This window comes from Vulpes vulpes, chromosome 2 (assembly GCF_048418805.1).
Source record: "Vulpes vulpes isolate BD-2025 chromosome 2, VulVul3, whole genome shotgun sequence".
Taxonomy (NCBI): Eukaryota; Metazoa; Chordata; class Mammalia; order Carnivora; family Canidae; genus Vulpes; species Vulpes vulpes.
In genome coordinates this window covers 3,069,692-3,091,205 of record NC_132781.1, presented here as the reverse complement: position 1 = coordinate 3,091,205, position 21,514 = coordinate 3,069,692, and the positions used below count along the sequence as shown (strand labels likewise).

Below are 21,514 nucleotides of genomic sequence, written 5' to 3'. Positions count from 1 at the left end.
GGGGTGGCCGGGGGGAGGGCAGGCCTGGCTTTCCCCTGCCCGCGGGCACACACACAGTTAATCCTCGGCGCCTGCTGTTTGGATAATATGCGCTGGGAGCGTTGGAGGCTCCGCGGCCCCGCTCACATCTGGCTGGGGTTTGCTCTTTACGAGCCGTCCCGCTTTCTTCGTCTCTTCCTTGACTTTCGAGAAACCGCGCTTCCGCTTCTGGCCAGAGGGCCCTCGGATCGGAGGAGGTCAAGGTGCCGGGAAGGCAGCGACCCGAGGCCGGCGCCCGCGCCCCTTGCTGCACCTTCTTCCCGGAGGACCTCCCCCCCGCACCCCCCCCCTGCTCTCCCCCGACCTGGCTGGGAGGAGGCCCCGCCAGGAGATGCTCTGAGCCCGGGACGAGAGGCCCCGCAGGACGCCGTGGAGGTAGGTGGTGGCCGTGGCCGGCAGGACGGGCGGGCGCTCGATCCTGCTCCGCGGCTCCAGCCGAGTGGGAGGGGCCGGGTGGCGGTTGTGACAAGGGACAGAAAGACGGGAGTTGCGGCCGGCGGGCAGCCCGGAGGTGCGGTGGGGAGCCGCCGCCAGTCTCCGTCTCCCGCTGGGACGGGGTGGGGGGCAGGGGCAGCCGGGCGCTGTCAGGAATAGGAATGACGGCGCCTCCTCTCTCCGTGGTGGGCTGTTTACCTTGCTGCACACTTCTCTACGCGTGAGAGAAAAGGGAATGGTACCCAAGTCCCCTGTGTACCAAGTGGGGGCCCCCGCCCCAATAGTGCCTGCATCACCTGAGAGCCAGGTTCGCCCTGCCTGAGGCCAGTGTGGACCCCCATACAGAACAGGAAACGTGGACTTTGGCCCCCACATCTAATGGCCTTGGTGTTCCTGGATTCAGCCTAGACAGGGGAAAATAATGTCCCTTCCCCTGGGGACCCTCCCGAGCTGCCTGCATCACTGAGAACCATCTCTGGCCTGGGGCCGCGGTCACCCAGCTGCCCTTAAGCCCCTGGACCTCAAACGCCTCTCTGTGTCGAGACACCACGTGCCACGTCGTCTTCTAGGCATTCCCCAGGCACAGGTGTGATTTCCCCACGTGCCCTGGGCACCCACATCGTGTTCGCCTGGTTCCCAGCGTGCAGATCCCTGAGCAGCCCCGTGTCCTCTGTGGGCCCTCCTGGTCCACTTGGAAAGGAGGAAGGAAACTACCTCCCTTCGTGACTCGTCTGTCTCTTCCATCTCTCTGAGTTTCCAGGAATGGAAGCAGTTCGGCTCATGGAGCTGCCTCTTTACACGGTTTCAAAATGAGGAGTGTCCTGAGAAACTGAGCTTTTCTCAACTGCTGGCCACATCCTGGGTCCCCAGGGGGGAGGATGTGAGGTCCTCCAAGGCTGCTAGGCCTTTGCTTTTAATAGTGCAGGAAAGCACGCAGTCAGCTCCACGTGCAAGGTCACAAACAGATGCACTTGGCTGCTGTGTTTGCTGCAGGGAGGGTCCTGCCCAATGTCCCCACCAAGAGGAGGGAAGAAGTACAGGGGAAGGGGAGATGGGGGCCGAGGCTTGAGTTATCCTGTCCCACCTGCCTTGCCCACTCTCCGTCTTGACCTGAGAGCTCAGAGGAATTTAGGGTAAGCGGCAGCCATGTGCGCGCATACATGCACGTGTGTGTGTCCCGCATGGCACGTGCTGAGCAGATGTGGATTCTCGTTGATGACACTCTCACCCCTGAAGAGCTCAGAGAGGCTCATGACTTGCCCACGCGCAGTAGATGGAGGACCCCTCGGAGGACCCGCATCTCTGCGCCCAGAGAAGGGGTGTAACTTGCTCAAGGGTGCAGAGCTGTCCAAGCTGAGGCTGGGACTGGAGCTTCTCAAGTTTGCAAATATCCACCTCCCAGCTGTCCTCGGAGAAAGTGCCCAGGGGCAGGAAGGACGGCCAGGTTCTGTTTCCCAGACACCCCACCCTCTCCTCCCTCTCCCGTCTTGAGCCAAGGAAAGTGCTCCCAGTGAGCAACAGGTCAGGGAGAGATGCAGGAGGTCTCGGGTGGGACAGCCCGCCTAGGACAGGTGCAGCCAGCCAGCGAGGGGACCCTCCCAGGTGGGTACTGAGGAGCGGACGTGATCCCAGAAAGGTGCACAGACGGCTCCCTCTTCACTCCTTTAACATCCGGGGATGTTAAACCTCCTTATTCAGGGCAACCAGCACAGCACAATTTTTTTTTTTTTTTCAGAACGTGCTTCTTTCTGTTGTTGTTACTGGTGCCTCTGGCCCTCCTTCCCCCCCCCCCCCCAGCTGTAATTAGCATGACTCATAAACCAAATATTCTGGCACTGAACTTCACCCATCAAAACAAAGATGAAAAGAATTTTGTAGATACAGTCGCGCTGCTGGGCGTCCTCACCGGACATAAGCTTGCTGTTGGGGGCTTTGTCTTCAGGGGGCTGGCCCCGTGTGTGGGACCCCCGTACTGGAGCAGGGGGGCGGGTGGAAGGCAAGGGGGTAGGGGGGTGGTGCCAGGCTCCAAGGCCCTGGGGCAAGGGTGGTGGTGACAGCTCACAAAGGAAAAGAAGACTAGAAAGGTCCTCTGGTGCCTGAGGCAACTCTGCTGAGCCACTGGGGAGGAAAGCGGGTGTTTCAGAAGCACCTCGCTTCCCTGCCCCGAGAGCTCACAGATATTTAGGTGGAGGTGATGGTCCCCCAGGGCACTTCGTTCTTGGTGGCGTAACTACTGCGTGGGCCTAGGGTTATTATTTTTTTTTCCTGTTTTTACCTGCTGAAATCTGCCTTCTCTGAACGTCGGGTGAGCCAAGGCGTCCCCTGGACAGGACCGTGGGTCTCTCCCTGACTACTCCTGGCTCCATGCGAGGAGCGGGCTGCCCCCTGGGAGAGCCATTTGGAGCAGAATCATCAAAGCCCAGGCGCTCCCGCCCACTCTGTGGGGCGGCCCAGCGAGCCCGGGCCTTGGGATTCTCAGGGCCCCTGCCGGGGGAATCTGCGGCTGGGTCCTCGGCCTGGCGGCGTCGGTTCTGCCCTCGACCACAGTTGTGCGGAGGCGGGCACGCCGGCTCCCTTCCTCCTCTGCAGGCCGAGCAGTGGCACTTGTGCTGTGGCGGCCCGCGTCCCCTGGCGTCCCCTGCCCATCCTCCTCCTGCCTCCCTGCGAGGGACTCGGGGTGGGCCGCGGCAGGAGCTCTTGAGCCTCTGGGGGGAATGGGGAGCATCTTTACCTCTGGGTTCTTGTCGAGGTTGCAGGGGAGCCGTCCTGTGAGCAGGAGACAAGGGCTCCCGGCATCCTTTTCCAGCCACTCAAACTTGCCCACGCCTCTTTCCAGGACTGGGCTCAAGGGGGGCTGGGTGTGGCCTGCCCGGCAGGCCCCTGGAGTCAGCCCTTCTCCAGCCGTGGATGGGCCTGGCAGCGTCGTCCTGGGGCGTCCCGCCCTGTCCAGGATGGCTGTCAGGACGGCTGTGGGCCAGCCTGGGCCTTGGTGTCTGACCATCTCCCTGGCTCCCGTACGGATTTTCCTTGAAACAGGAGTTAGCGGAGCTGGAGCCTGCGGGTAGGAGGCTGGGTGGGAGGAGAGGGAGGGAGGAGAGGACAGGAAAAGAGGGCGACAGGCGGGGCAGGCAGTGGGGGAGCTGGGGGTACCTGCGCTCCGTGGAACGCTGCTGCTGGCCACTGGCAAAGCCATGCTTGGGGAATGCCCCAAACCCTTTGCACTCCCACCCCAAGCAGGGACATCTGGTGACCAGCCGCCCTCTACCCGGGGGACCAGGGAAGGAAGGGACCTCACCTGGGAAAGCTGCCAGCCCTGGTGGGTTTGCAGGCATGTGCGGGCCAGGAGATGGGCTGGACCCGGCAACTTCTCCCTGCAGGTTTCGGGGGTTGGTCTGTAGAGGTGGGGAATGGGGTGTGCTCGGAAACACATGGGCCCTTTCTCCTTGTGAGGAGTCTGAAAGTGGGTTCTGGTGAGGGATGGGTGGGTCTGGGTGGGTCTGGGGTGGCCCTGGGGCTCTCAGGTCGTCTGGCATTCAGGACACCCTCCTTCCCACAAAGGGATAGCTACGAGAGCAAGACCTGTGGCCCTGTAAAGTGGCTGTAGGAGGAGCCCCTGAGAATGGTCCTCACAGAGCGAGCAGAGCTAGACCCCGGCAGCTAGGGAGGTGAGCTGGAGCCCAGCGCCCACCTTCCCCTTTCTGTTTCCGTTCTCTGCTCCTGCGTTCTCCTGCTTCCAGCTCTGTCTCTGCAGGAGCCTCCACTAGGGGCCCTACCCGAGGCTGATCTCCAGGCAGCACCCCCAGGATGGGCAGACACAGGGCCACCATGCTGTTCCCCATCACAACATCAATCCTTTACACCATTGGTTCCTGCTAGCAGCACTTGGCCTCAGGTCCCATTGCAGCCCAGTGTTCTAGCTGGCTTGTCTCCATCAGAGAGCTCTGGGGGCCGGGTGGGACCATGTGCCCTTCCTGCAAGACATGGTCTTCTCACTCCTTCTCCTTTTCAGAGCTCGCCAATGGGCTGTTTCTCTCTACCTGGCAAACGCCAGGCCCTAAAAATGCACATTCAATGGGCCACACCTGCCACATCTCTTCCATCTTGAGGAATGGGGTGGTGGTAGTGGTGGTAGTGGTGAGGGGACGGGGGTTCCTCGTGATTCTGTGCTTAAATCCAAAGGAATTAAACTCAGTAATGGGTTTTAAGATGGGAGCCTGGCAACAGGGAGATCTTAGCACGCTGCTTCAGGGACGATGGTTGTCACGGACCGTACCCTGCCTGACACTGAATAGGTGCTCCGTAATCTGCTGAATGGATGAATGGCAAGGCTGGGCTGGTGGATAAATCCCTCAGGGCCAAACACCACTGCTGCCGTTCCAGCTCTAGCTGAGTGAGCTACGCAGGTGGATGCCCGGAAAGACGGGAGCGCCCGCTGGACTGTGGTTTGGCAGGATGAGCCTGCCTCCCTGGCGTCTGGAGGCCCCCTGAGGTGGGGTGGAAGGCACTTTGCTGCCAGACCCACCTCCCTCCTGTGGGGCCTGGGGTGAGTGGCTCCTTCACTCTGAGCCCATTCGCTCATCTGAGAAGTCGAGGTGCGTTGTAGGGGTCAAGCTCTACGGCATCCGGAGAGCACAGTGCCCAGAGCCCGGCACATGGTGGGTCTTGCCTGGTCAGTGGTAGCAGGGCTTTGTTTGAAGGAACCTCTGATAAGTGCCGGGGCTGCTCCTGGGCCTGCTAACCTGCCTGGCCATCACACAGAATTCTTTTTTTTTAAAGATTTTTATTTATTTATTCATGAGATAGAGAGAGAGAGAGAGAGAGAGAGAGAGGCAGAGACACAGGCAGGCAGAGAGAGAAGCAGGCTCCATGCAGGGAGCCCGACATGGGACTCGATCCAGGGTCTCCAGGATCACGCCCTGGGCTGAAGGCGGCGCTAAACCGCTGAGCCACCGGGGCTGCCCTCGCACAGAATTCTTAAGGATGGGCTCAAGGATTTGGCTTCATCTCCTTCAGTTCCAGGGCCTCAAGAGCAAGTACCACCAGGGAGAGGTCTGGCAAGGACAGAACAAATCCCCCTCGTAGAAAATGTGATCCGTCCACCAGGCCTGACTGGTCCAGGTCAAGTGGCCCTCCCTCCCTGGCCTAACCTGCATCCATCCACTGTAGCTCCAGGGTGTTCGCTCCTGGGGCAGGGAGTGGGATGGGGAGAGGCTGCATCTCCTCGCTGCTGCACCGCGTCCCTGTCACCCAGCTCTCCACCGGGTACGCAGCAGACAGTAAATGCAGGTGCAGGAAGCCAGGACTTGAGCCCTAGGTCGGTTTCTTCTCCATGTGGTCCTGGTCCTGCGAGTCCCCAAACCCCTCATGCCTCATCCTTCTCTTTGCATAGACTCAAATCCCCTGGAATACACTAAACGCTCTCTGAGTCCCCAGGGTGGGGCTTCTTTGTCATTGTTCTAAGTGGAAAATAATGTGTATTTAATGCAAGAAAATATGTGACTGTTAGAGAGGGGGAAAAAAAATCAGAGAAGCCAAAATAAGAAAATGGCCAACATCCCTATTTTCATCACCCAGAGATAATTGCTGTTAGCAGCCAGGTGGGTGGCCTTCAGATCTCGGCGGCTGAGCGTGATGTGCATGATGTGTGTGTATTTTCAACCCGACCTTCACTCATCAGGAACATCTCTTGGCGTCAGCAAAGAGTCATCTGTTTACAGAGGTCACTAATTGGCAAGGCTGCCTGAAGCTGCCCCTCCCCGCTTATTTATTTTTTTGTTTGTTTGTTTGTTTTCTTGCCTCTCCAGGAAGCACAAAGCATCTCCTGGTTAGGTGTGGCTTGTAACCTTGGCTGAAGGAGGCAGGGGGTCATAGCCCTGAGGAGGCAGGAGATTTTCTGAGGAGCGTCTGAGGGAAACGTGGCTGGATGGGCACGCAGGGACTCAGCCTTGCACTGGCCCTCTGGAGCCCACCCTGGATCACTCTCCCCCTTTCCCTCCTCTCTCCCCAAACAGCCCCGCCCTGAGCTAGACAGAGATTTGAACACCCTGGCCCCAGGCCCCCCGCAAGACGTGCAGGATCCTGGAGCCCTGTTTGTGCGTTGGCTCTGCTGAAAGGTGAGTGTGGATGGAGTTCAATCAAAGTGGGACATCAGACATCAGACATGGGGGATGCGCGTGAGAGATGACACAGCTTCCTGGGAGGGGCCCCTGGTCCCCAGGGGGTAGATCCTACAGGATGCTGGGGGAGTGCCTTCCTGGAGGCGTGCCCTTGGGCTGGGCTCTGAAGAACCTGTGCACAAGGAGGGTGGTGGGGGAAGGGACGGAGAGACCGGAGAGCCTGCGGTTAGTGTTGGGCCTGCGAGCGGAGCCACCAGCAGCTCCAGATGGCTGGAGTCGGGCGGCGAGGTGGCCAGAGGCGAGGCGGGAGCCAGGTGGTGAAGCTCCAGGTTTAAACATTTTCCTTATTTTCACGGGAAGCCTGTTAAGCCCAGGGTGGAATTGGGATTGGCAGTTCTGCAAGGGGCCTCTGGTAAGCAGGTGGGAAGACACAGGAGAGAGAGAGAGAGAGAGAGAGAGAGAGAGAGAGAGAGCTGTGGGTGGGGCGCTGAGAAAGAGGTGGTGCCCAGCTGGGGGGTAGAGGACTGGAGGCCTTCAGGAGGCTGCGTGATGGACGAGAGGTGGCAGGTAGGGTCTGCAGGGCCCCCCGATTTCCAGCCCCGAGGCCCCCGCGTGAGCGGCGGCTGATGCTTCAGAAGTAGGTATGGTGGGGGGACAGGAGCGGAGGTAACTGGGGCTCGAGGGTCCATGGCAGAGCGGAGAGCAGGTGTTCAGAAGGCAGATAACCCGAGCTGTCCCGTGGAACTTTCCGCCGTCATGGGAATGTTCTCCGGCTGTGCTGCCCGAGAGGGTGGCCACCTGAGGTGTCCTGGTGCGGCTGAGACCCGAAATCTTCGTGTCGCTTAAGTCTAATGAATTTAACTGGCCCCCTGAGCTAGTGGCCGCTGTCCTGGAGGGCGCGGGGACCAAGGTCGGAGAGCTGTCAGCACAGAAAGTGACAGAAAAGTATATTTCGAGAGGGAGGAGCCAACGCGGAGACCATCGCCCCTGAGACACCTGTTTCTTGAGGGGGGCGAGATGGTGGAGGACAAATGCTCGGAGACAGACGGAGCCGGAGCCAGGACACAGGAGGTGGCCGGCCCTGCACCGACCACATGCTGAGCTAAATTATATTTGCGACCTAGAAGCCATTCGGTGGGGGCAGAGTTCTGTCCTCCACCACGCTTCCTGGGGAGGCGTCTGTGAGATGTTGGGGGGATGCGTAGGCCCCAGAAGAACCAGAGACAGTACTGCTGGCAAAGGGGCAAGAGTGGCGGGGCGCAGGCCCTGGGATTCCCAGCTTCTCTCCTCCCTCCGTCTTGGGACCCCGAGGGCGTCCCCGCTGTGGGGAAGTGGGCCCTGGGCCAAGCCACCTGCGGAGCGCGGAGCGGCAGGGCACCAGGGCAGCCGGCAGCTCTGCTCGGAGCAGGGGCGAGCCTGCAGCCCAAGGCCTTACAGCTGGGAGGTGATCTAAGGACAGTGCTCCAGTCAAGGAGGCCTTTGTTAGCTCTGGGACGGGCTGGGAGCTGGGGAGGCTGGGCTGGCCAGGTGCCCCCGGAGGCCCGACGCCTGCAGCCCACGTGGCCTCACTGTTTGCGGCCCGAGCGGAAGACCGTGCCCGCTCTCGGCTCCAGGTGAGCCTGTCCTTGCCGAGGCTCGGTGGCCCCAGGAGAGATGGAGACGTTTTAGGTTGGGGGTGGTGGCGGTGGGGAATTCTCACCTTCTCTTTTCTGCACTGTTTTGTCCTGAGCTAGGCCGCTCTGCTCTGCAGGGAAAAGGGAGCCCTTGCTCATTAACCTGTAAGTAGCCCCGGAAGCTTCCAACTCTCCCCCTGACCATGTGCTTTAGAGGTCACCAAATAAACCCCGAAACCTTAAGAAATAAATCCTTTTTCTCTAAGCCGGAGAGCAGCTCCTGGGAGAAAGGAAAAGAGAGATTCAGCAAGTGGCATGGGTAGCAGGACACCCGGGTTCACCTCCAACTGATCAAAGTTCCTTTTTTTAAATTTTTATTTTAAAGATTTTATTTATTTATTCATGAGACACACAGAGAGAGAGGCAGAGACACAGGCAGAGGGAGAAGCAGGCTCCATGCAGGGAGCCCGATGTGGGACTCAATCCCGGGTCTCCAGGATCATGCCCCAGACTGAAGGCGGCACTTAAACCGCTGAGCCACCAGGGCTGCCCTCAAAGTTCCTTTAATAGGGGATCCTCATGCATCCACTGCTGACTCCTTTATAGGGCTCGGGGGTGGGAGGAGCAGGAAGGGTCAGACTAGTTGGGCTGCCCTGTTATGGAAGGGAAATTAGATATTAAATGGGCCCCTGGAATTGGTGAGCAAATGTCATTCGTCACTCTGCTTCCCTCCTTCCCATCACCAGAAGGGTTTGGTAAGAGGAAAATGAGCGTGATGAACAGCTTCTGGGGCAGGAAGGCAGTTGTCACCTGTTATAACACCCTGCCTGCCGGTCATCGGGGCCAGAGGGACACCCCAACATGGTGCTTTCTCCTTCCCAGGCACGCCAGGATCTAAATCGAGGAGACTTCCTGCAGCAGCTGGAGAGCTCTGAGCTCCTCAGCGGGGGAGTGCCACCAGATGTCAGAGCAGAGAAGGGGCAGCCTCAGGGCTTCCTTTCTGGTTGGGAGGATGCCGGGGAGCAGGAGGTGGCAGGAGCAGACGTGCAGAGGGGGCGGCCGGGCTGCAGGCATGGCTGATGCCACGTTGAAACAAGGAGTGCTCGCCCGCCACGCTAAGTTGCATTCTTGGCCTAGAAGCCATTAGGTGTGGGACAAAGTCCTGTCTTAGGCCAGGCTTCCTCGGGAGCCGCGTGTTTGATTTTTGGGGTGATGTCCAGGCCCCAGGAAAGCCCAGACAAAGATATTTGTGTTGGGTGTATTGAGGTCTGGGCCCCAGCCAGAGCTCCTGGAAAGCATCACGTAGAGGCAAATGGTCGAGAGGGGGAGAGACTTTCGGGAGATATTACAGGGGGTGGGTGACTGATCCGATGTGGCGGATGCATGAGAGGAAGGAGCCCAAATGACTCCCAGATTTCTGGCCAGCTGCTTGTTCTTAGCCCCGCTTCCGGCCTCACTGACACCGGCTGGTCCGATCGCGCTTCCTGCCAGGACGGGAACGCTCTGTCCTGCGCCGTCCAGCGTGCCAGCTACCGGCGACAGGAGCTCCCGAGGGCTCGGAATGCGGCTCGCGTGACCGAGGACCCGAATTGTGAATTTTCTCTAATTTTGTTTCACTAGTTTATTTTATCTTATTTTTTAAGATTTTATTTATTTATTCATGAGAGACACAGAGAAAGAGAGAGGCAGAGACACGAGCAGAGGGAGAAGCAGGCTCCGTGCAGGGAGCCTGATGCGGGACTCGATCCCAGGACCCAACGGACCCCAGGCAGGCGCTCAACCGCTCAGCCACCCAGGGATCCCATTTCACTAGTTTAAAATGAAATAGCAGGGCAGCCCGGGGGGCTCAGCGGTTTAGTGCTGCCTTCAGCCCAGGGCCTGATCCTGGAGACCCGAGATCGAGTCCTGCATCGGGCTCCCTGCAGGGAGCCTGCTTCTCCCTCTGCCTCTCTCTCTCATTCTCTGTGTGTCTCTCATAAATAATAAATAAATAAATAAATAAATAAATAAATAAATAAATAAAATCTAAAAAAAAAATCTTAAAAAAAAATGAAATAGCCACACGTGGCCCCGCAGCCGTCACCCCAGCCCGCGTGGACCAAGAATGGTACCCGCTTTCCGCCTTGATCCCGCATCCTGAGCTACTACGATCGGGTGCGCGTCTGTCTCCTTCACGTGGACCGTCCTCTTCCTGAGGCCAGGGTGGGAATTTAGTTTACGGTAGGATCATCACTCCCTCCCGGGCTCCGACACAAGGCTGGGCAGCCCGTGGGCCAGCCAGGCCCCTGGAGCTTCTCCAACGAGAGGAATTGTGGAGCTGCGCGGGCAGCTGGGCTTGTCTTCCAAGCTTCTAATCCAGGGAGATCCTAGGCTTCTCGCCTCCCAGAACAGCTGGTCACCCGCTGAGGATTAAGGAAGAGGGAAAACCCTGGTTATAAATGCTTTTGTCAGATGGCACTGGGCTGGGTGTGGTGTCATGGCAAAATGCAAACACATGGTGCCCGGGCTCGGGGGGTTCCCATCAAAACACAGGCAGGACAACACGGAGGCAGGTGAGACCCATCTGAGACCCCAGGAAACTACAGTGTAGGTCTGAACACTGTCTCCTAGAAGGATTCACCCCATGTCCATAAAAGGTCTGAGAAGGGATGAAAATTATTAACGAGGGAGTGTTCTCAGACCCCGTAAGTGGCCCAGCACCCCCCTCTGGCACCCCCCACTCCCGCAAAGGGGCTTCTTCCTTGTTGGGGGAAGGTTAAACTGGATGGGAGGGCTGATGGGAGAGCCGCCAAAGAGCCACCGGCCTCCTGGGGCAGACAGTAGGGGAAAAAAGGTGTTCATGGATCTTGGCAAACGAATTTCTTCACAGCGTTTGAGAAAGGCAAGTCAGGAACTTGAGTCACGTTGCAATTGGCCTCAGATGCCTTGACCGCAGCAGCCTGCAGACTGGACCTCGTGGGCCGGAGGGTGAGGGCTCCAGGCCTGGGGGCCACGTCCTGGCCCTGCCTCCGCTGTGTGCAAGCGTGGTCCTCTGGGTTACCTTCCTGGGGGTGAAGCCGCGCCCTCTCTAGGTGACTTCATTTCACTGGAAATGGCTAAAAGTGATTTGGAGCCAAGTTTGGTTGGATGTTGGGCAATAACTGTTTTTGCCCAAAAGTGACTAAAATGATCATAATGTCATGACGCTGACTTTTCTGTGGGACTTGGTAAAAGGGCTCTGAAGATATTTTTGAAGAAAGAAAGATTTCACCCAGGGTTTGCTTTGGCCCCAGAGAGGAGGTTCTTCAGGAGAAGCACCAGCCTCTGCTGACCTTCACTTTGTCAGCCTGGTGCCTCCGACTCCTTGCTGGCTCCATCCCCACTGATACCATCACCCCGAAGGCGGCTGCATCCCAATCCCCGTGTCTTCTGATCAAGGTCCAGAGAATCCTTTTTTCCAGACTCGGAAGAGACATGCCAAACAGTGCTCCCATTGGGCGTAGAGCACCGATCCTCAGCTGGGGGTGCTTCTGCCTTCCCAGGATACGAGCAGCAAAGCCTGGAGACGTTTTTTGGCTGTCACAACTCGGGGTGGCGGGGTGGGGGGTGGTTGTCAGTAGAATCTAGTGCGTGGAGTCTGGGGATGCTGATAAATATCCTGCAATGCACAGGACAACCTCCCACAACAGTGAGTCAGCCCTGAATGTCAATAGTGCTGAGGCTGAGAAACCCTGGGGACGAAAGAATCCGAGGTAGCTTTTTATGTGTGTTTGTTGTTATTTCCTGACTTTTCCAAAATGAATATATATTACTTTGGATTCAGAAAAAGAAATGTTTAAAGAAAGGAAAACGTCTTTTCCTTTCAAGTGATGCAAGCTTGGCATGTAAAGGGAGGGGAAAAAAAACAGCCATTATTGAGGTGCCAAGGAAAAAACAGAGGAAACACAGAAAGGGGGAAATAAACAACTTTAAAAATCCCATTCCACAAACATTTGTTGAGTAGCGATCAAGTTCAGGGTGCTGCAGGATGCTCGGCCGGTCCAAGATGAACAAGACCAGGAGGTCACGGTCTGCTGTGCAGAGTCTTACAGGCCAAGCAAAACTCCGCAGAACGAGACAACAGGAAAAACAAAATCTGAAAAGAAGACAGAGAGGTTTGGCCAGCTGAGGGTCTGGGAAGGAAGAGGAGGCGCTTGGGTTGGGTCCTGAGGACCGGGTAGGATGCTGATGTGGTCTGAGGACAGCCCGTTGAGGTCAAATCCACTGCCCTTCCTTATTTGTGAGTTTGGTATAATAATGAATGAGTGTTGTCTCCTTGAAGGACTCACCGCAGGCCCTGCTGAGGCCCACGGTGGGTAAGAATTACTAATGAGGAACTGTTCTCAGACCCGACCCTGACTTCCAGGGCTAGAAGGGTCCATTGAGATGATGCCTGGATGCTCGGCATAGTGCCTGGGGCAGCTGTTGGTCCTACAAGGCTGGTTTTTAATAGAAGAGAGAGAATAGGAACTCCTGGTCAGGGGGAAAGGATGTGTGCGGGTGGACAGATGCCAGGAGTTTAGGGGAGTGGAAGCTGGGATCCCAAGTATGGTCCGAGGACAAGGAGCAGAACTTGAGGCCCTGTCCCAGACCCGCTGAATCAGAATCCGCATTTTAACCAGATTTCCCAGGTGATATGTGTGTACATTAAAGTTTGCAAAGCAGGGAGCTTGAGCACAGGATGAGGGGAGCCGTACAATGGGGCCGAAGAGTGAGGACAGACTGGGGTGTCAGGCATGTCCTGCCAAGGAGTAATGATGGGTGGATCGGTGGATGGATGGCTAGGTGGATGGCTACATAGATGGATAGGTAGATAATTTATTTTATTTTATTTTTTAAAAAGATTTTATTTATTTATTCATGAGAGAGAGAGAGGCAGAGGGAGAAGCAGGCTCCATGCAGGGAGCCCGACTTGGGACTCCATCCCTGGTCTCCAGGATCAGGCCCTGGGCTGAAGGCGGCACTAAACCGCTGAGCCACCAGGGCTGCCCTAGGTAGATTATTTTATTTTATTATTATTATTTTTTATGTAGATAGTTTTAATATGTATTTTGTAAAGTCACATAAACACATACAGTAGAGATTTTGAGTGAGGACCAAGTGGTCTCTCGGTCACTGGGCAGGTCTCTGGGCCTTGATGCTTGGGAGGGATGGTTGTTTGGTAGAGAACTCAGAGTTGGGGAGGCCCTGTTGATCCACTGCAGTGGATGAGGTGGGGAGTCATGCGGAGAACTGAAGACCCAGCAGAGGTGTGGAGGCAACCCCCCTGGCTCAGAGGCTCATCACATCTCTGAGGATCCATCCACAGGGAGCTTCTGGCTCCTACTTTTTCTGTCCCAGGGCTCTGGTTGCCAGCTCTCTGCCTCCCCCATGTTCTCTTGATTTGGCATGGGGGCTCCAGCAGGGAGGGCTAACTGAGCAGCTTCTCTTCAGAGCTATGGCAGCGAGCCCACCGACATGCAAAAAACAAAGCCCAGACGTCGACCTACCAGCTACAAGGTCATGTGCCACCAGCCACAAGTCATCTGAGCAATGGGGTGTTAGAGGGAAGTCCACGGCTTCCCATGGTCAATGACAGGAGGATTCATCTGCGTAGATAACTACTGACATAAAGAAGTCTGTCTTGGGAGTTAATATTCCTTAAACATAAAAGAGGAATTTTTTTAAAAAAGATTTTATTTAGGGTAGCCCGGGTGGCTCAGCGGTTTAGCGCCGCCTGCAGCCCAGGGCGTGATCCTGGAGACCCTGGAACGAGTCCCACATCCGGCTCTCTGCATGGTGCCTGCTTCTCCCTCCGCCTGTGTCTCTGCCTCTCTCTCTCTCTCTGAATAAATAATAAAAAAAAAAAAATTAAAAAAAATATTTTATTTATTCATTGATGAGAGACATAGAGAGAGAGAGAGAGAGGCAGAGACACAGGCAGAGGGAGATGTAGGCTCCATGCAGGGAGCCCGATGCGAGACTTGATCCCAGGACTCCAGGACCACACCCTGGGCCGAAGGCAGATGCTCAACCACTGAGCTACCCAGGCATCCCCATAAAAGAAGAATAAAAAGCAAATCAGACATGAGACCGTTGGAGATTTGCCTCCCAGCAGCGACCCGGATCCCACTCGCACCTTGGCTTCGAGGGGTGGGTGGTTCTGACTCTCCCAGGCTTCCGTTTCTCACTGGGCAGCTGACAGGGTTGAACTGCGTGTCCTCACTGGGCCTTCTAGGTGTTGAACTATGTGGTTTGGTGAACAAAGATGGGTTGGGATTGACCCGTTACCCATTCCTGCAGGGGGCAGGTTTCCCAGCCAGGCAGAAACAGCGAGGCACTTGGGACTTCTGACTCCAGACTGTGGAAAACCCTCCCTGGTTAGCCCGGCAGCCGCCTGGCAGTGGGAAGGGATGGGATGTTTTGCCTATTTGAAGCCCAAGCACTGCCCCCTAATGGGCTCACTGGGGACCGACATGTCTTTCTAGAAGGACTGTTCTCAATACTGGATGAGAGGCTTTCCCCTGAGAGCACCCTGAAGGACATGAGGTTGGGTTTTTGAGCGACAGAGACTGTCGAGGCCCGTCCCTAAGTGAGATGCGTGATGTCTGCCTCCCTCCCCACCCACCCCCTCGGTGCAGGGCTGGGGTAGAGTCACAGGACAGTGACCCCACACGTTCACTTGGGATTGTGCTTAGCAGAGCCCACTGGCTGAGGGTTCCCCTTCCTGAGAGGCTTGCTGGGCGTGGGCAGCGCCAGCCCAGCTGGCTGAGGCTCCAGGGGCAGAGTGTGTGCGCATGTGAGGGTGTGTGATGTGCATGCACACGCGTGCGGGTGTGCACGAGGATGCAGGTGTGCTGTGTGTGCATACCCATAATGCATGTGGGAGTGGCAGTGTGAGAATGTGTCGAGTGTGTAAGAATATGTGCATGGGGTGTGTGACTATGTACTGAGGCATATGAGTGTGTATGAGTGAATGTGTTAGGACGGTGCAAATGTGTAAGTGCAGAGTATGAGCAACAGGGTGTCACCTGTGGGTGAGTGGGAGTGTATGTGTGCACCTACCGTGCATGAGTACTGAGTATACACGTGCACGTGTGCAAGCGCGAGAGCACTAAGTACCTGAGTGCGCGTGTGTTCATGCGAGAGTACGTGAGTGCGGTGGATGAGGGTGTGGAGGATGCGCGGGAGCCAGGGCACGTGGCGGCCCTCGGGGGGCCGGGTGGTCGGGGGGCGGCCCGCTCAGCCCGCGGCCCTCCGTGTGTCTCCCAGCAGGGCGCGGCGCGAGGATGGGCTCCGGGGCGCCGACACTCGTGCTGGCCTGCTGCGTGCTGCTGACCTTTGCCTGCGGCGCGGGGCTGGGCCGGGCGCCACGTGGCACGCGGGAGCTGCGGGAGCAGGAGGGGACCAAGGAGCCGCCGCTGGACCACACGGAGCGGTGAGAGACGGGGAGGCGCGGCCCGGTGGGTTGAGCCCGGGGTCCGAGGCAGCTGGGGCTGGATGCGAAGGGGCCTCAGCCGAGGCCGGGAAGGGTCCTTGCGGACCTGGTCCTGGGGGACACACCGGCCATTTCTCCTCTCAGTGGCCCCGGGGGCCTTATCTGAAACTGATGACAGTGACCCACCTTGCTCTAACCCCAAAGGGACTGGGTTTCTGTACTGTTTTGCAGCCACAGCCCCAGGTAAAGACTCCCCCCCCCGCCCCCCCCCCAGCACTCCGTTTGTCCTTCTATTCTAGCTTTGTCCTCGAGAGTATCCCCGGGGCTCTGAGTGCTTCCCCAGGTGGGAGGCAGGGACGCGGCTGTGAGCGGGTCCGGGGACCCTGAGCGTCTGATCAGGTTGCTGATGGGAGAGGATTGCTGAGGGCCGGCGGAGAAGTGGTGGCTTTTCTTGGGAAGTCATGAATTTCTCCTGAACGGCGTCATCTTCGTGGATGTGACCTTCGCTATGATATAGAGACTTCAGGCTACTTGGAATATTTTGAAGGGAAGCACCAAGTCCTTAGGATTGCTCAGGAAACGGTCATTCACCAACCGTGAGGTGCTGGGTACCTGGGCGATAGGCTGGCGCCCTCAATTGCCTCAGTCGCTTGGGTTTCGGGCTGACTCGATACCCAGGGCCTCAGGCGATCCTCACGATGGAAATGCATTGGATGTGGGACAAGGTGACATCCATCATCTCCTCCTCCTCTCCTTCCCCCTCCCCCTCCTCCTCCTCCTCTCCCTCCTCCTCCTCCACTCCCTCCTCCTCCTCTTCCTCCTCCTCTCCCTCCTCCTCCACTCCCTCCTCCTCCTCTCCCTCTTCCTTCTCCTATTCCTCCTCCTCCTCTTATTCCTTCTCCTCCTCCCCCTCTTCCTCCTCCTCCTTTCCCTCCTCCTCCCCCTCCTCCTCCTCCACTCTGTCTTCCTCCTCTCCCTCCTCCTCCTCTCCCTCCTCCTCCTCCCCTCCCTCCTCCTCCTCCACACCCTCCTCCTCCTCTCCTTCCTCTTCCTCCTCTTCTTCCTCTCCCTCCTCCTCCTCCACACCCTCCTCCTCCTCTTCTTCCTCCTGTCCCTCCTCCTCCTCCCCCTCTTCCTCCTCTTATTCCTCCTCCTCTTCCTCCTCCTGTTCCTCCTCCTTTTCTTTTTTCTCCTCTACCCCCTCCTCCCCCTCCCCTTCTTCCCCCTCCTTTTTCTTTTTCCCCTGCCCCTCCCCCCATTTCTCCTCTTCCTCCTTTTTCTCCTTCTCCTCCTCCTCCTCTTCTTCCTCTGCCTCTTCCTTTTCCTCCTCCCCTTTCTCCTCCTCTTCCTCCTCCTCCTCTTCCTCCTCTTCTTCCTCTGCCTCTTCCTTTTCCTCCTCCCCTTTCTCTTCCTCTTCTTCCTCCTCCTCTTCCTCCTCCTCCTCTTCCTCCTCCTCTCACTTTCTATTCAGTGAGAACTAAGTGCCTGCTACTGGTCTGGCCATGTGCGAGGCACGGGGGGACATGCACGGATGACAGTCCTGGCCTCCAGGAACTCCAAGGCTGTGCGGTAGGCTCTGCAGGACAGGTGTGTCCACAATGCTGGGGGTGGCAGGGGCGGGGTGGGGGTGGGAGACTGAGCAGAGGAGTGGCCACATCTTGAAGGACACTTGGGCCTGGGGAGCATCTCAAGTGCAGAAGGAGGGTGTGGCCATGCCAGGTGGGTTTAGGGTAGCAGAGTTGGCACTAGAGGGTGGAAAGGGAGGGGAGATGATTCTGGTGGGGAAAGGTCTCTTAATCGTACAGGGAGTCATGAGGAATTATCATGGGGGGGGACATCATGGAGAGGTTTCAATGTCATGACATTCCAGAAAGAACGCTGGAGGAGGCAGAGAACAGGATGAATGGGAGATGTGGAGAGAGGCAGATTCCAGGAGAGCAGTCAGAATGGTGACGGTCCCCCAGAGATGGGGAGGCCGGAGGGCCCAGCTTCTGCAGGTACCTTGGTGGTGGCTGGGGGTGGGAGGGGCTGACTCTTCAGGACCCCGTGATCCTCAGAATGTGGTGGCAAGGCTTGAATGAGCCTGTGATGGTGCCGTGAAGAGGGTTTGGAAAGAGAAGGTTCCAGGGCCAGAGTGATGGGCCGACACTTGGACACCTCACCTTCGAGGGGCTCGCTGACCCTAGGTAGAGACCTTCCGGCGAGAGGTGGGCGTCCACCTGGGAGGCCGGTGCTCGCGGGGCCTGAATTTAGCGTGTGCACATCCATTTCCCGGATTGTCTGGGGTGCAAAAGCAGGAGCAGAGGTAGAGAAGGAACCAGCCGCTGAGATGGAGTGATTGTCTCCGACGTCACAGCTCTAGAGCTTGGAGGGAGCGGGAGCCAGAAAGGGCCCCGTGCAGCGCAGCGCGCCGCCGCCAGGTGGTAGCACGGAGCCGCCGGCCGCCCGCAGCCGCGTGTAGTAACGACCGTGGAGTCGCCCGCCGCAGCTCCCAGGAACCTGAAGATCTAGCCGAGCCCTTTCATTTGCAAATGAGTCAGCTTAATGTCGTTATCTTCTAGAATCACAGTTGCATTGACGGGGATTCACAGCTCTGTCACACACCTTCTAGAACCCCTCCCCAGGGGCCCGACCTCTCCAAGCAGCCTCTCTCTCGCCTGGCCCCAAATTATTGCTGTTTCTGTAATCGTTGTTTCCATGACGAGTATTGCTGTGACCGGAAGGCAGAGGAGCTCTTCCTGAACCTTCAGTTAGGGTCCCAGAATTCGCCAAGAGCCAACGCTGTCTCTGTCGAGGGAAAGCGCACGCGGTCAGGCACGTCCAGGACGGAGGGAAGGCACGCAGGTGGACCAGAGCCTCTGGAGGCCGAAGAGAGAGGAGGTCCCAGCTCCCAGAGCTCATGGCTTTCCCTGTGACGCCTTTATTCCCTTAGAGATGAAGAAAACCATGACAAATACAGCCCCAGGCAGGGCGAGGAGGCCTCTGCTTCCCGGTGCTTTCGCTGCTGTGACCCTGGCACCCCCGTGTACCAGGCCATCCCGGTGCCACAGATCAACATCACCATCCTGAAAGGTCAGACGGCTGCGAAGCCACCAAGGGGACCCTCCCCCCCGGGTCGGGACGGGGTGTGGGGCGCTCTGTCCCGAGCGGGGAGGAGAAGTCCTTAGGATGGATGAGACGGCCCTCTGCCCCCGGCCCCCAGCCCACTCTCTGAAACGCCCTCGGCCCCGGGGGCCGGACAACCTCACGCAGCCCTGCGAGGTCTGACGGGAGCCCCCGGGCGAGCCCCGCATCTGCAGTTCATTTGCTCCGAGTCAGCCTTGGGCCTGGCCGCAGCGCCTGTTGCTTTTGGACAGACCCCTATGTTCCCTGTTCCCTTCTCATTGCCAGGACGTTCCAGAGGGGGAAGAAAATGATTGTTTCTGGATGAAAATAGAACAGTCCTTGAGGTTGGGTCAGCTTGCCCGACCCCGCGTGTTTTCCTGTCCCTTTAGGTGAGAAAGGTGACCGGGGAGACCGCGGCTTACAAGGGAAATACGGCAAGACGGGCTCCGCAGGCGCCAGGGGCCACGTGGGCCCCAAGGGGCAGAAGGGGTCCATGGGGGCCCCCGGGGACCGCTGCAAGAACCACTACGCCGCCTTCTCGGTGGGCCGCAAGAAGCCTCTGCACAGCAACGACTACTACCAGACGGTGATCTTCGACACGGAGTTCGTGAATCTCTACGGCCACTTCAACATGTTCATGGGCAAGTTCTACTGCTATGTGCCGGGCATCTACTTCTTCAGCCTCAACGTGCACACCTGGAACCAGAAGGAGACCTACCTGCACATCATGAAGAACAGGGAGGAGGTGGTGATCCTCTATGCCCAGGTGAGCGACCGCAGCATCATGCAGAGCCAGAGCCTGATGCTCGAGCTGCAGGACCAGGACGAGGTCTGGGTGCGCCTCTTCAAGGGCGAGCGGGAGAATGCCATCTTCAGTGACGAGTTCGACACCTACATCACCTTCAGCGGCTACCTGGTCAAGCACGCTACAGAGCCCTAGCCCGCCCGCCCCCGCAGCCCCACGCCGGTCTCGCTGTAGCCCCTCCCCAGCCCTGCCCCCTTGCCCCGCCGCCCCAGCTTCGGCCTTCAACACGACGCCCTTCACAGAAGGGGAAGCAAGAGCAGCTGCGCTTGCCGGCCACACGGGCTCCTGGGTGGGCTCGGCGGGCAGCCACCTGAGAGGACGGGGCCTCCAGCTCCCTCTGTGCACATATCCTTGGGCCACCCCACTGGTGTGCCGCTGTATGGCAGGGCGACCCAGAGCCATCCTTGCTCCCGTGGCTGGAAATAATTAGGAAAATTCTAAAGTATGTGAAGGGAGCAAAGTAAGCCCTGTGGCTCCCCCTGGGAGGCTGTTCTCACTTGAGCTTGCATGTTCGAGAAGACCTGAAGTGGACGCTGTGGGCCATGAGGAAAGGATGGAGGGCGTGGGGACCCTCTTAGGCCAAGTATGAGCCTTCTTGGGCAACAGCTGGACTGACATCCACATCCTGGGGATATCATGGCCTTGCCCACGGGTTCTGCTGGTCTTTTCACTGAGCCACAACAGTGAGGGGGTTCGGGTTCAGGTAGCGAATGTCAGCTCTCAGCAATGCAGCCAAGCTCTCAGCCCTGGTTTGTGGGCTGAGAGAAGCAGCCTGCTTGTTGGAACCCATAGACTCCTGACAGCAGCTGGGGACCTCAGGAGCCCTGGGTCTGCAAATGTTTCTATGAGGAGCAGAGCTTACCCTGACCAAGGCAGAGCCATCCATCCTGGCACGGCTCTGCTCGACTCCCCCATACTGTCCAGGAGCCCTGGGCAGGGCCTTCACACCTGTCACCTTGGCATTGGTTTGCTGTTCCTCCTTCCAGACGGGTCAGCCACGGAAGGCATTGAGGCCTTCGTTTTGTAGCAGGGTCATGGTTATATAATATTTTCTACAAAATCTCCTTGCACACCATCACAGAGTCCTGTTTCCCAGAGGCTTCACTCTCAGCAGCCCCCGTGCTCTCCCCCAGGCCTCTTTGACCAGCAGCCTAAGACAACACCAGAGGGACTTCCTCTAGGCCCCAGAGTAGGGCAGAGCCGGAAGGGGCCGGAAGGCTCCCCCTCTACCTGTCTTGGAGGCCCCCGTGGGGCACCATCCCTCTGACCAGGAGAGAAGGCATGTCTCAATCACTGGAGTGAGAACCCTCTCTCTCTGGGGTGGGTGTAGATGGCGCCCAAAGTGGCTGCTGCCTGGAATTGGTGCTCTGGCCTGTGGCTGGCTTTGGCCCGGTGGCCCTTCTCTGCCTTTCTACACTAATGCCCAAGGCTTGGGTACCTCTCCTACCTGCTCAGGCCCTTAAACCCCTACAGGAACCTTCCTTCCAACTGCCTGGTGACCCTTGGTCTTGACCCATTCGTCCGCTCTCCCTGGGGAGAGGGATGGGGTCTGGGGTCTGGGGTCTGTACATCCTTCCCTCTGAAGGGCTTCTGCTGGTCAGATTTGAAAAATGGTGTTTCCATGGGCGTGCTGGTGCGCAGGGCGCCCGCCTGCTGCTTTGTGCTGCCCCGATGCTCTTTCAGAAAACATTAAACTTGGAACCATGTGTCTTAGCATCACGGCCTTGTCCGTTTGCTCATTGAATCAAATCTTCCTCCTTTCCCTTTCCATCCCTGCACCCCACCTGCAGAAGAAGCCTGGGGGCCTACCGCTTGGCACCCTGGAACTCAGGTACCCAGTGGGCCCAGGCTGGGCCCTAAACTGCCTTGTTCCTCATGGGAATGCATTTCCCAGGCTCAGCTGGACAGGGTCTCGCTGGGCACCTGTGCTTAGCAGAGTCTGAGCAGCGGGCAGGAGGCAGGGCTT

At 57.9% G+C, this 21,514-nt stretch overlaps 1 protein-coding gene across 6 annotated transcripts; it reads left to right on the top strand.

Annotated features, from left to right (window-relative positions):
• C1QTNF1 (C1q and TNF related 1) lies at window positions 1-21,267 on the top strand. Of its 6 annotated transcripts, none has more exons than XM_025999884.2 (5): window positions 1-414; window positions 6,486-6,587; window positions 15,473-15,638; window positions 18,571-18,710; window positions 19,133-21,267. In XM_025999884.2, exons 3-5 carry the CDS (start codon window positions 15,490-15,492, stop codon window positions 19,681-19,683), a joined length of 840 nt encoding a protein of 279 aa, XP_025855669.1. In that variant the 5' UTR covers window positions 1-414; window positions 6,486-6,587; window positions 15,473-15,489; the 3' UTR covers window positions 19,684-21,267. The 6 variants fall into 6 exon arrangements, with proteins under 6 accessions (XP_025855669.1, XP_025855664.2, XP_025855668.1 ...); XM_025999883.2 differs by having other exon boundaries at window positions 38-414; window positions 15,476-15,638; XM_025999879.2 differs by lacking the exon at window positions 6,486-6,587 and having other exon boundaries at window positions 27-414; window positions 15,476-15,638.
• Window positions 21,268-21,514: the final 247 nt, after the last annotated feature.